The sequence below is a fragment of the Asparagus officinalis genome, chromosome 5 (assembly GCF_001876935.1).
Source record: "Asparagus officinalis chromosome 5, Aspof.V1, whole genome shotgun sequence".
Classification (NCBI taxonomy): domain Eukaryota; kingdom Viridiplantae; phylum Streptophyta; class Magnoliopsida; order Asparagales; family Asparagaceae; genus Asparagus; species Asparagus officinalis.
Window position 1 is genome coordinate 3,849,311 of NC_033798.1, and position 14,154 is coordinate 3,863,464.

Consider the following 14,154-nt stretch of genomic DNA (forward strand, 5'->3'; position numbering starts at 1 on the left):
GTACAAGATCGGCGTCGACGTCGACGAGGCTCGGCGGAGGAGAGAGGACAACCTCGTCGAGATCCGAAAGAACAAGAGGGAAGACAACCTCTTGAAGAAGAGAAGGGAGGGCCTTCTGCTCGCTGGAGGCCTGAACTCGCTAGATCTCTTGTCGCAGACCGCTCTAGGGCTCGAGAAGAAGGTTCGCGTCTCTGGATCCTTTTAGACTGTGTGGTCTGATCCCAGTTTCTAGGGTATTTTGTGACACTATTGTGACTTGTGGTAGTAATTAGGGTTCATGTTCATTGATCATCATAGTAATCGTGTGACTTTTGGAAAAATTTGATGGCCCATGGCTGATCTGAGTGAGGTTCACAATGCTGTTGATAGATTTTATAGGATTTAGTTAATGGATTTTTATTTGTCTTTGGTTCAGAAATGTATTCACTACATGTTAATAAAATTCAGTTCTTTTTTTTTGGGTAGCAGTATGGGTTTAGGTTTTTAAGCTTTTAGTCAACCTGTTTAACTTTAGATTTTTTATTTGTCTACAATTATCACTGTTTGTTGAGGATATGACGAGGGAGAATAGCTGAGAATGCCAATGCCAGTGACCATGAATTGTTGTACTCGAAGACTTTATATAACAACTGAATCTACATTAGTATTATGTAAGTATATATAATGATATGTATAGGAAAGTATGATCCCGTAACGAGAGCCATGAAATTTCAGTTAGTATTATGCTTAATTTGTTTTGAAGAACTTTTTTCTGGAGAGGATGTGCTATCGATATATTTGTTGCTATAATTCTTTGAAATAGGTATATTAGAACTATGCATTCATAATTTTCTATTTAGCTGGTTTCTGTTCTATCAACTTCTGTTAGTTTCTAAGATCACTCGTCATTTAGTAGCTAACTTATTAGTATTGGGAGTAAATGAAGTCTGTACTTGCTATGAAATTAAAGTGTATTATTTAAACAGACTGCTATATTGTAATGTCACTTGCAGTGCCTTGAGCATTTAAGGAATTAAATAAGTTTCATGAAGTGCTTAAATGAAGACTTGAATGTACTTCAATAACAGAAGATGTCTTTTTTTTGTCTGTGCATATGCCTTTTTAACTGTACCAAATTACCAATGTGCTATGTTGGTATGACATTATGCTGCACATCGACTCACTCTGACCACGACCTGGAATCTTTAGCTCATCTTTTCAGGATGACCATTTGGAACAGATTGTTTTAACTGTATTAGATAACACAAATGCAGCATACTTTTGTTTACCAAATTTTAGTTGACACATGAGTCAGACATCACTAGCCAGTTGATGTTTTTAAGTTTCCTTTATATCATTGTGATTGGAATATTGAAATGTTATTTTCTGCTAGCTGGAAAGCCTTCCTGAAATGGTACAAGGAGTTTGGTCTGAGAATCCAGTGACGCAGTTGGAAGCAACTACCCAGTTTAGGAAGCTTCTATCAATTGGTATATGTATATTCTGAGATTCTAGACATTTTCCTTTGGGGAATGTTTATTATTTCCTGTTGTTTATGATTTTTCCCCTACTGTTTGTAGAGAGGTGTCCCCCAATCGAAGAAGTCATTAAGGCAGGTGTGATACCACGCTTTGTGGGATTTCTTTCAAGGAATGATCTTCCACAACTGCAAGTATGTTTTATTTGTTTCTATGTGATATGTTCTAATTGTGAGATGTAATGCTATCATGGTTAGGTTTATTTCAGTTTTTTTTGGGTCTGTTTTCTATAGTTTGAAGCAGCGTGGGCTCTGACAAATGTAGCTTCTGGGACTTCAGAGCACACGCATCATGTCATTGAACAAGGAGCGGTTCCAAAATTTGTAGAGCTTCTGAATTCTTCAAGTGATGATGTTCGAGAGCAGGTATATCTTCTTGCTGCTTCCTTTTGTTTTGTGCAGATGTCAACACCCAAAAGAGCCCTGTTCTGTGTATAGAATTATTTATACTTCCTTATTTGATAAGCAGGCTGTTTGGGCCCTAGGAAATGTAGCTGGTGACTCCCCACGGTGTAGGGACCTTGTTCTAGGACATGGTGCCCTCATGCCTCTCCTGGCTCAATTGATTCAGCAGTCAAAAATGTCAATGCTCAGAAACGCTACATGGACATTGTCTAACTTCTGTCGTGGAAAACCACCAGCACCATTTGAGCAGGTGAATGAAGCGGGTTATACCATTTTTTGTTTTTTTCTAATTTATATGTAATGATATATCAATTGCTTCCCATAGATGATCTTTCTATTGTCAACCATTCCAGACTAAGCCAGCACTGCAGATACTTCAGCAACTTATTCATTCAACTGATGATGAAGTACTGACAGATGCATGCTGGGCCCTCTCTTATCTTTCTGATGGAACAAATGACAGAATTCAAGCTGTGATAGAGGCAGATGTCTGTCCCAGACTAGTAGAACTTTTGCTGTAAGACGCTTTTAGCTATCTTTTTCATATCCGCTGCCACTACATACTTCCATTTTCTTCGTCTGAGATCATTAATATCACTAACTAGATTCACTTTCACGCAGTCATCCAACCCCTACAGTTCTGATACCCGCCCTTCGCACAGTGGGGAATATAGTCACTGGAGATGATGCTCAGACTCAGGTACTCTTTTGTTTGGATGTGGGATATCATTATTGGGCTGTAAAGCTGAAAGGGGTTATAAAAATATTATTTACTTTGCTCGTTTATTTCCTGCTTTATTTCATCTACAACCAATTTTTGTTCCAATTGACCTTTACCTTTTTCTATGATAGCCTGTGCATATAAACTTTTCCATAAAATTTAAAACAATTGCTTTCCATTATTGCTCAATTATTCATACCTCGATGAAGTTAGAAATCTTAGAAGACGGGTCCATAATAATAAAAAAGAATGTAAACTTTCTTGTACTTTAGCACTGAGTTTTTTCTGGTGGAGTGGTTGTTGTCTCAAAAAGGTTGGACACTAGTAGGAAGCAAAATGTGACTGCATTTGACAATTCCCCAAGTGCAAGTAAATTTCTAGATAGGAATCTAATTAATATTGGAAACCAAACTGGAAAACTAAAAAGTAAAATTCCCCTTTAGATCTAGACTAATAATCGAGGGCTAAGTTAAGCAATCATACTCATGCATCCGTGATGGGAGCTAACTTAACCGGGTTCAAATTAATATTGAAAAAAATATCAATGAGTAAAAAATAAGTCAATAAATTTCACCTTTAAATGGATTAATATTCCAGGGCTACATCATGGAAAACATGATGGAAAGGATGGTGGGGGTATTCAGAGTTGTCAAGTACCTCAGAGTATTTTATAATACAAGGAAATATCCATCTCATGTCTTTTCTAATGGGTCGATTTATCTTACGAGATAATTAGTGCATATTCTACATTTATATGGTACATGATTTCTTACAGTACATTTACTTGAATTATGAATATATCTCAAGTATAGCGAGAATGACCTTTCTAGGTTAACTATGGCTTGCAAGTTAGGCCTAGTTTTTTAGTTAAAGAAGATATCAAAACCCAGGACATCTGTTTTATTCTCGATAGAAACACATAAAACTACCACCATAACCAATAAGGCAATAAGCAATTATGGAACTGAGCATTTTTTTCCTCATCTCTTTTTTCTACAGGGATAAAAAGGATTTGTTTGAACTTCGAACAACTAAGGCTCGATGCTTTGTTTTTTCAGTTTAGAGTATGTGTTCAGTACAAAAGTGCATGATGCGTAAGCAAGATAAACATTTCATACGTCTATAAAACAGATTATGACGACTTGCATTTATAATGTCGAAAAATAAATCCAAAAGAGATTCACATTTATAAACAAGCTGTTCTCCTCACATTCTATTAAGGAAGTTCTCTACTGTTAAACCATACTTTTGAAATTCAGACTTATAATGTTGTATTTAATATTTAGAGAACTTTTTAGTTGCAGTTTCCACTTTCTATTCCAAATCATACGCCTTACATCCATGACACAATACACATCCTCTATCAGAGAGCTATATGTCATTGTTACAATTTAGAATAAATATGTTTAAGAAGGATATCAAGTAAAAGCAAGATTCGAACATAATTAGGATTTCATCTAGTGGTAATTGCTGATCTCTGTCCTGTAAGAGGCTTGCCGGTGATCTAGCCTTAGGAATCCAAAAGCTCTCATCATCGAGAAGCTCTCACCGTTGCTGGGGCAAATTCTTGCCGCTTGAGGGCAGAAGATCTCTTGCGATTGTGTCCCTTATTACTGTTGGGACATGCCTTTATTAGCTTGGGAGACAGTAAAGAAAAACCCTTCCTGTCAAGAAGCCTTGTTGTCATTAGGATAGATTCATTGTTGGTTAGGGAGAGGGAGAAAGGAGAGGCCTAATGTAATGTCAGTAAGTCACATTTTATTGACCATATACTTTGTCAAAGTTTCTTGTTTGGTAAGGTTAGTTTCTGTCAGGTCTCGGTGCAGCCTCATAATCAGGTATGCAGGTGCATAACCTGCATAAGCCTGATTGTGCAAGCAATATGGGACAGCATCTATTTTCTTTCCATTAGTTTCCCCTCATTTTTTTCGTTCTTGACTGATTTGACGTTAAGCCCTGTCTTACATTGGACCTGCTTTCTGTGACTAGGATGATTTAACATTGATTCAGTGCATTGTCTTCCCTACGCGCAATAGTACAAATGAAACTCCACTTTTACTAGCATTATTTTGTATTTTGTATTAATTTTTGTGTTTAAATAACGGAGAGTAATCCTGTGAAGTATTTTGCAGTTTATTATCGACAACAAAGTGCTTCCTTGCCTTCTTCAACTACTCACGCATAATTACAAAAAGAGCATTAAAAAAGAAGCTTGCTGGACGATCTCAAATATTACCGCTGGAACTAGAACTCAGATCCAGGTAATACATTCTTTCCCAGTCTTTTCTCTTAATGGTCCCATGCTGAGATTCTTGCTGGAAGCCTGGAATCATACAGATTACACAATCTCTTCTTTCTCTTAATGGTCCCATGCTGAGATTCTTGCTGGAAGCCTGGAATCATACAGATTACACAATCTCTTTTCTTTGTCAATTGTCAAACATAACCATTCTTGCTGGAAGCCTGGAATCATACAGATTACACAATCTCTTTTCTTTGTCAATTGTCAAACATAACCATGTCAATAGAGATGACAGCCTTGGCCAAAACAATTTATTTGACCTAGCATAGTGCTCGTCTAAGAGCATTTTGTAATATGGCCTTTCCTAAAAAAGCACTGATCATGAAATTTTCTTGATGGTGATTTTCAGGCCGTTATTGATTCAAACATCATAGGTCCACTAGTTTATCTCTTGCAAAATGCTGAATTCGAGATTAAAAAGGAGGCTGCATGGGCTATATCAAATGCTACTTCTGGGGGTTCCCATGAGCAGATACAGTATTGATCCTATGTCCTTCATAATGCTTATATTTTTTTTCTTTGCATTTCTAAATTAAAAATATTGCTAAATTAACTTACTGCCACACCTGGTGGTAACTCGAAATGGAATTCTGGACTTTTTGTAAAATTGCAGTCGTGTGTATATCGGTATATCATCTAAGCATCCTATAATTTTAGTATGTTAGGGTTGAACTTGAAGATTTTTGACTTACTTGAAACTGTATAATGATGTATAAAGAAATACTATTGTACAACTTTAAAGTTAATCCACAACCACCACAAGGCTGATACCTCCATTTTTTTGAAGTTGGCTATATGAAATTATTTTCTTCTTTCAGCTTCTCTAAAGGCCATTGCCTTTGTTAAATTAGAAACACCTCATCTTTTTAATTCATATCCACATCCAACTTTGCTCTGTACGTTAATGTTTTCACTTCCTTTAACTAACCGGCATGTGCACATATCTATTTGATGGATGTGCAAACCACCTCAATAGTTTTCCTTCACTGGAGAAACCCTTTGAAACCTCTAGTTGCCTTTGGAAATTTCTCTTTAATTGATTCCCTCACTGTTATTTACTTATTTGTGTTGTGATATATTGACTTGCAGTTAGTTTTGCCTCTACATCTAATTTGGAAAGTAGATTTTTAACTTAAATCTAGAATATAACACCTTTTTCTCTCTTTGTCCCGTTTAGCTGCTTGTCTCACTTAACTCTATCCACATAAACTGGGGATGACATTCTAATGGAAAGGTAGAACTTTACAAACATTTGCTACTTGATCAAGTTTTATGTGATGATGGTGGTGATCTCAGCCCTATAGCTTGATGCGCATTCCTAGCAAGGGAACTGTAGCCCAATGTTTGGTCTATATATGAAACCTAGTAGGGCAGTTTGCATGCAAGAAACTACCATATTAGTTCCGGTATACGCATTCAGAGAGACATTCTCCTGAACTTTTCGTTTTATCACTTGGTCCAAACGAAAAAAGCAAAAGAAAGCAAAAGCTAACTTGTTTGTGAGTCTGTGCCAGTCAAAGAGTTGGATCTAACTTTCTCATGGACTTGGTTTATGTGACTTGTGTTTTTCAGATTAATGTATTGAAAAAAATCTAGTTTTATCTTGTAATTCGTAGTATCCTGTCTTTATTTCCTTATTCAATTTGAACTTGAGGAATCTAAACTTGTTGCAGTATTGCAAATGATGTGATACACTTACTTTTTAAATGAAGAAAGTACGACTACTTGCTGAAATTACTTGCTGCTTTAGCTGAGTATCTTATATTATGACTTTTAACTTTTAAGCATGGAAATCAAGGAGCATCATGAGTAGTTCGAGAAATGCAACAGTATATTAAAATTAACCCTCTATGCAGCAGAGTGTACAATATTTCCTTGCAGAACTTTTTTCTATCATCTGTTTATCTCGTCTTAATGCTTCCTAGTTTATTCTATAACACAATTTGCCTCTATTTTTTCCGTTGTTTTTACTGGTCTTGTTGGCTCTCTTTGAGGTCCTTTATGAAATTAAGTCTGTTAATTTACAATCCTTTTGCAATATACTAGACCCAACATTGAACATTCTTGCTTGATTTTGGGGGATCTTCTCTTTTTGAAGAAAACTTCCGTAATTTTTACCTTTACCAACATATCCAATACCTAATCTGTTATAGCTTGTAACTTATTCTCAGGTATTTGGTGAGCCAGGGTTGTATAAAGCCACTATGTGATCTCCTTATCTGTCCAGATCCAAGGATAGTAACAGTTTGCCTTGAGGGCCTCGAGAACATTCTAAAAGTCGGAGAGAGCAACAAGGAATCGGGTGAAACTAATGGAGTGAACGTGTTTGCCCAGATGATCGATGAGTGTGATGGTTTAGATAAAATCGAGAGCTTGCAAGGGCACGACAACAATGAGATATATGAGAAGAGCGTGAAGATTCTTGAGCGGTATTGGGTTGATGATGAAGATGAAGAGCAGAATATGCAAAGTGTGGGTAATATGCAGCAGGTATTTGAATTTGGAGGTCAAATGCCTCCCCAGGGTGGGTTCAAGTTGGGTTGAACCGTCTCATTTTTTCCCCGCGTATTCATGGGTTTCCTTACAATTCCATTGCTTGAAGATTAATGGTTTTTAAATCACTATAAGTTACCACCGAAGGATTAGCGATTTTGGGCCGACTCCTGAGGAGTTTCTTACGGTATGGATTTGTAGTGATATTGCTTCTACTCTATCCTCTTGTTTTTATTCTATTGTGTTGGAGAAATGTAAAGCTCCACAAGTTGTCGTCTACAGGATTGTTGTCAATTGTTATAAGATCAAACTGGAAATACAGTCAATTTGCTCCAACAGCTCAATTTGATCTTAATCTTTCCCAATTTGCAGCATGTTCAATCTATGATTCTCTTCAATGGTTTCGCAATGCAAAAAATCTTATATAGAACTAGAGGGTCCTCAAATTTAATGACAAGACTAGTTTGGTGCTCGGCATAAAACTTTTGAAGTATGTCAATGCAACTCACGAGGTTCACCAGGTTTTGTTGGAAAATGCAAAAAAGATTCAACAGGCAAACTGTTTTCTTAGATTGAAGTGAAATACGCACAAAAGAAATCTATTTTAGAATTGCCTATTTTAAAACGGGTTGACTGCAAACGGACCCCTTGTCGTGTCACCCGATTGTGAATAGACACCATGTAGTTCTATTTTAGCAAGTATACCATCTAATTGAATTTTTTGAGAGGCAGGTAGACCCGCTATGGTTCTATTAGTGAGGATATACCCTCAATTTCCATTTTTTTTTACTTTTTAAAGAGCCAAAAAAATTCACTAATAAAAGGCTGTATTCGCACCTGGATCAATACTACAGGTGGTCTATCCGCCACAATTGGAATTGCAGGGGATCTAATCGCAATATGGTGATACTATAGGGGACCGTTCGCAATGAACCCTTTAAAAAATAGATTTGAGCTTTTAGCTTTTATTCTTTCAGCGACTATTAACACTCATTCACATCATTGAAATCCTTCGAGGAATTACATAGAACAGTTCAAATATGGTCCTCTAGAGAAGCAAGAAGCTAAAGTAGTGAATCTTCCCTAAGTCTTTCCAGTAATTATTTTGGCCTATGAATGCACAAAACCTCACTTTCTCTCTTCTGCCAGGTTCTTGTAAACCCTTTCAATATCAGCCTGCAATAATATCGAAGCATTTTTCAGTTAAGCATCGTGCAGTTTGCATTAAACATGAACAATACAACTGTTTGCTTGAATGTCTGTAAAATATTCACCTGATAACATTTCAACATTTGGGGCCTTTTCTTCTTCATGGTAGGAGTGACTAGATCTCTTTCAATGTCGAAAGGTCGAGCATCCACAATGATTCCTTTGATGTGCTCAAAACCTCTCAGCTGAATCAAAACACCAAGTGACTGTGAGTGACGAATCAAGCATAACGCTATCGCGAATAATCCTTATTGAAACTAACCATAAGACACATACATAGATAAGATGACGCATTATCACCAATTTTAGTGCATGTATCTGAAATGTGTTGTTTTAAATTATCAGTACCTATATATAGTGTGAATATTTCATTATAATCTATATTCGAGAATTACATTCTCATTTGTTCACTCGGGTCATGTTCAACGCAACGTCTAAGACAAAAGTCCACGGTATGTGTGATGTATACGCTATGACTAATCATAACTTAGTTTTACCTACATTATTATCCGAAAATAGTAGAAAGTAGATGAACCTTTTCAAACCCATACCTTATTTTTCTCAGCAATCGCTTTAAGCTCTTGAAGAATATAATGTTTGAGTTCCTGAAGCCCACACAGATCTATGAATGAACCCTTGAGACCATTCATTGATGCCCATTTCTTAGTGTTATCTTCATGTGGAGCCACTACCGCAACCAACGTAGATCTGTAGCTATCTCCATATACCCAAATCTATACAGACAGAGACACCATAATTTATTATTATTAGCAAACAAAATCTTTTACATATGATTACACTGACATGAGAGACTTACATCTTCAATAATTGGAGCAAAACAGTATACTTTCTCCAGATATTCAACAGCAACATATTCCCCTTGAGAAAGCTTAAAAATGTTCTTCTTCCTGTCGATAATCTTTAAGATCCCATCAGGGCTCATCTCTCCAACATCGCCTGAAACAATTCAAGAAAATTCGATAACATATGTACGCGCGCGCGCAAAAATACATAGATTTAACCATGTTTGGAGCAAGTCTGACACCAGTCAGAAGTCTGACCAGAGATCTGAATGAGATTCAAGAGAAAATACCAATAATATGCATTTTTTTTAAAGTATAATACGCATTTAATTTCTTCTTGTATGAAAATTTTTATTCTCTTTACCTGTATGGAACCAACCATCTCTTATTGATTCTGATGTTAACTCTGGATTCTTGTAGTACCCAGAGAAAAGAGTTTTCCCTCTGACACATATTTCACCGCGTGACGGAATTGATAATGGATCATAACCCATTTCAGGGACTTCTTCGAGCCTAATCTCACTGAATGTTGAAGCGACACCAACTGTTCCTATTAAGGACATCTCATCAGGGAATCCGACTGAACTCAGCCCACAAGTCTCTGTAAGTCCTGAAGAAACAAAATTATACTATCAAAACACCACTATACATCTTGGGTTTTCCATAAAACTACAGTTAACGCTTTTACTAGAGAAAACTATCGTGAACTTTCAAAACTGCAGAAAAATTCATGAACTAATGAAATTTGTTGCAAACGACATTACTAACTCGGATAGAGGATCTTAATTCCACTTGAAAGTAGGAGAGGAGGAGAGGATGTATAAAGTACATAAGGATAAAGTTGTCCAAAACATTCCATGTGCAAATCACCTGACAACTTACTATAAATGTCATCAGATATGCATATTTGGTTTTTTTTTTAACTTCATGGTAGTTTCCTGTAGTTAAATAAGATTATGGTAGTTTTGTGCAAAACTCTTCCAATGCTCGTGGGGGTTTCGGAAACTTCACCCTAAATATTTAAATATCACACATGCTGAACATAACACAAGAATTGGTTTGCTACAGCATATATAGACTAGATATGAAGATGTTTATGATTTTGAACTTTCAATGTAAATTTGGTGTTTGTATCAACAAATTCGCGGAACAAAACTTATGTGCCTAACTGAATATACGTAGCATTGTCTGAAGTAATTTACAGGAACAGTCATCTCATCATATATCTACTGCTTTAATAAAATAAAATAAAAAGGCTGCATATTACCATATCCTTGAGAGAAATAAGCACAACTAGTGACTCTCAAAAATTCCTCAATATCAGTACTCAATGGGGCGCCTCCTGATATTATAAGGCGAATACGGCCTCCTAACCTAGCCTTGACCTGAAATGAACAATTGCAAAGCAAAAATTATCAAGTTTTTTAAGAGAAATAAGGATGATTATATTGAATATTACCTTACGAAATGCCAGTAAGTCTGCTAATGGTGAAGCTTTCTTATGCTTGTATCCTGATTTCATCCAGTACAATTTGCTGCACTGACAGAGTATGACATTTAGTCTTCCCCTGAAACCAAGTATTAATTTCTCACAGAAATTAAAAGGGAAATCTAATAAAACTCCCGTGAACTTCAGAAATCATTTAAAAAACCCCTTGACCTTTCAAAATTATACTACTCTTATCTGAAAACGGCATTGTGTAAGCTACATTCAGTAAATAAGTGCAAGATTGGACAAATTAGAATAACTTTCGTCAATCATGGTGCTTAAGCGAGAGAATTTCAGGCGATACGCCAGCTTACTATTTGTACAGAAGATTAAAGAACATCCTTCTGTGTGGTAACAGTTCTGACACTGCCTTCATTATACCTGACAACCAAAATTTCATGAAATAGGAGGCAAAAGGAACAACAATAATATCAATGAGATAAAGAGACAGAAATAACTAGCTAATCTTGGTAGTTTCTCATGCCTTCATGAATTCTCTCAAAAACTCGAGGGACACCCGCAAGAAATGTTGGTTTCAATTCCATGATATCATCCCTCAAAACGTTAATATCCTACAACGAATTAGAGATATCAGTGAGAACTGAGAACTGTCCTACAAATATACTAAAAGGGTAAATTTCACAAAAGCACCATGATGTTGGAGTAGTTTGCGCAAAACTCCTTGAAATTTATAAATAATTAATTAAAAAAAACCCTGAATTTTCAAAATTACATGAAACTCCCTGAAGTATTGGAAAATCTCATAAACAGTGTTAGCAAGTAAAGCAAAAGTCTAAAATTATGACATGGCTATGTCTTGTTCTCCTGCATGAACGTTTTTCATTGAAAGTTTTTATCATGAACCTTGATTTGTTATAATTCAAGCTTATTATGCCGTTAGAACCGTTTATGAGATTTTCTAACAGTTCAGAAGGATTTAGCACAAATTTTAAAGTTCAAAGAGTTTTGTGCAAAAACCCTCAAAGTTCAGGTGGTTTCGTGAGATTACCCCTATAATGAACTTATCATTGTTATAAAAAATAAAAAAAAAATTAAAAAGAAAAAAAAAATTACCCCCTGATAATATCCAACAGAAGCTCCCTTGTGGAAGAAATACTCTTCGATCATGCGATCAAGGATGTGAGCAAGAGGGAGGAAAGAGATGTAGACATCATCCACCGTCATCTAATAACAATTAAAATATTTAAATGAATGCATACGTAAAAGTAAATTCTTGTTTCACCAAAAATTTACAAGAAAATAAACCTTTACCTTTTCTTCAAATTGTTCCATATATAAGTCCACCCCTTTTACATAAGTTGCAATATTTTCATGCGTCAAAATAACCCCCTTGGGTTGTCCACTAGTTCCACTTGTGTACATAATTGTGCATATATCAAGAGATCTAGGGGGAATAGGCTCTAAAGGAAATTCTTTTCCCTGGCAAATGCTAACAAAATTTGATTAAAACTTAAAGATAAATCTTAATTCAGTGATATAAGATAGGTTTCATCTCATATTAGACCCTAAATTCCATCAATAGTTCTACATTAGGCCTCCAAGTTCTTCATACTTTCAACTTATACCCCCAAATTACTTAAGTTGTTATAAATTACATCCATAAATGAAATAGGAAGATTTTCACTCAGGGGTGTATTTAGAACAACTAAAGAATTTGAGAGTGTAAATTAAACATATGAAAATTTAGTGGTCCAATATAAAAATATAATTGAGTTTAGAGCCTAATGTAAGGAGGGGAAAAACCATCACATGATTTTTGCAAATCCTGAGACACTAACCATTTGTAGAAACTCATTCCATGAGTAAATATTCATGCCTGTGTTTCGAGCTTCATCCTTTTGTTCCTTAGTCGTCGATGAGAATGATATTATAGCTGTGATTTCAGTGAATAAACATAAAAAATTAAAGACCATGCATTGCAAAAAAGAAATATTTTACATTTTAAATATTTTATATTTTAAATGTTTTACATAGTGAACCTCACATTTTAGACGTCGAGCTGATATGGAGGATAGAATCTACAAAGAGCGGATGAGTTATAAGATTATGTCATAGTAAAATTATACATAACATTCATGAAATGTTGATTGCTAAAACTTACTTGTTTCATCTTCTTATCCTGAACGAACACAAAATCTATTTCTGCATGGTCTATTATGTAATCCGCAGCTCCTGACCCTGTTCAATATTAAGAAAAGAAAAGAATGAATTAGTAAAAATTAATGGCATCTTAAATCAAAATGGGTATATTTCACAAAACCCCCTTGATCAAATGACTAACCCAATGTATCATAGAGAGGAACACAAATTAAGCTGTATCCGTTGCAAGCCTGTAATAATTGAAAAAAAAATACAAACCATATATATATAAGAAAATTACCACGATTCTAATAATAGAATGAAATTGTCAAGATAGATGCACAAGAACCTGCATTGCCGTTATCCACTGAGGACAATTTGCTCCATAAATTCCTATTCTTGAACCCTTTTATTAACATATCAACATGACAACACCGTTAGCGACAACCAAATCAAATATTAAAATCTTCCCAAATTGGTTCCATAAATTTCAAAATTTAATAATCCCAGATGAGCTTAATTACAGGTTTAGCACCAAGATGCAACAGAGCTGAACCAACGTGAAGGACTTCCTCATATATTTGCTCATAGGTTTTCCATTTATAAGGCCCTGCCTAAAACACACAGTTAACAGATAGTTATATTTATATATGTTAGAAAAATGAAGAAAGTACATAAAATTGTTGGTAATGTTAGAAGCTAAAATTCCTAAATGTACTGAAAACTTTCGGCACACGTTAGAAAACTAGATACCCTTCCATTCGCAAACTCTCGCCAGCCGAGCATTTTATTTCCAGGATACTTCTCTGCTGAAAATCTGCAGTATAAAGGAAAATTCATAATCAGATCAGTTAATATTTTCATTTCCATGAAAATTTTCTACATAACTAACAGATGAAATTGACACATCCAAATTAAGTACAATGTCATGCCCAAAATAGTTATTAAAAAAAGTCATGAACCGTTCCAAATTACAGCAGTATATACAAAACTTCATGAATTTGCTCCTAATTTTTTTCACTGAGAAATTACCTGAAAACTTCCCATGAGGTGGCCATGTTAGAATCCGACGGAGGAAAACCATCCTTTGCAAGTGCATTGCGGAACACTGGACCA

The 14,154-nt window shown here is 35.5% G+C and overlaps 2 protein-coding genes across 2 annotated transcripts; one reads left to right on the plus strand and one right to left on the minus strand.

Moving 5' to 3' along the window:
- Positions 7-7,804, plus strand: LOC109842713 (importin subunit alpha-4-like). The gene is made up of 10 exons (XM_020411574.1): positions 7-181; positions 1,373-1,469; positions 1,560-1,651; positions 1,751-1,882; positions 1,986-2,171; positions 2,275-2,438; positions 2,543-2,621; positions 4,775-4,903; positions 5,294-5,421; positions 7,116-7,804. Exons 2-10 carry the CDS (start codon positions 1,391-1,393, stop codon positions 7,486-7,488), a joined length of 1,362 nt encoding a protein of 453 aa, XP_020267163.1. The 5' UTR covers positions 7-181; positions 1,373-1,390; the 3' UTR covers positions 7,489-7,804.
- On the minus strand, positions 8,360-14,148 carry LOC109843171 (long chain acyl-CoA synthetase 1-like). The gene is made up of 19 exons (XM_020412103.1): positions 14,071-14,148; positions 13,792-13,855; positions 13,563-13,652; positions 13,388-13,444; positions 13,241-13,289; positions 13,061-13,137; positions 12,944-12,977; positions 12,738-12,832; positions 12,211-12,378; positions 12,013-12,123; positions 11,423-11,510; positions 11,253-11,319; positions 10,909-10,984; positions 10,717-10,834; positions 9,814-10,059; positions 9,464-9,603; positions 9,198-9,380; positions 8,712-8,831; positions 8,360-8,613 (listed from the first exon to the last, which is right to left on the minus strand). The coding sequence occupies exons 1-19, from the start codon at positions 14,094-14,096 to the stop codon at positions 8,566-8,568; spliced, it is 1,857 nt and encodes a 618-aa protein (XP_020267692.1). The 5' UTR covers positions 14,097-14,148; the 3' UTR covers positions 8,360-8,565.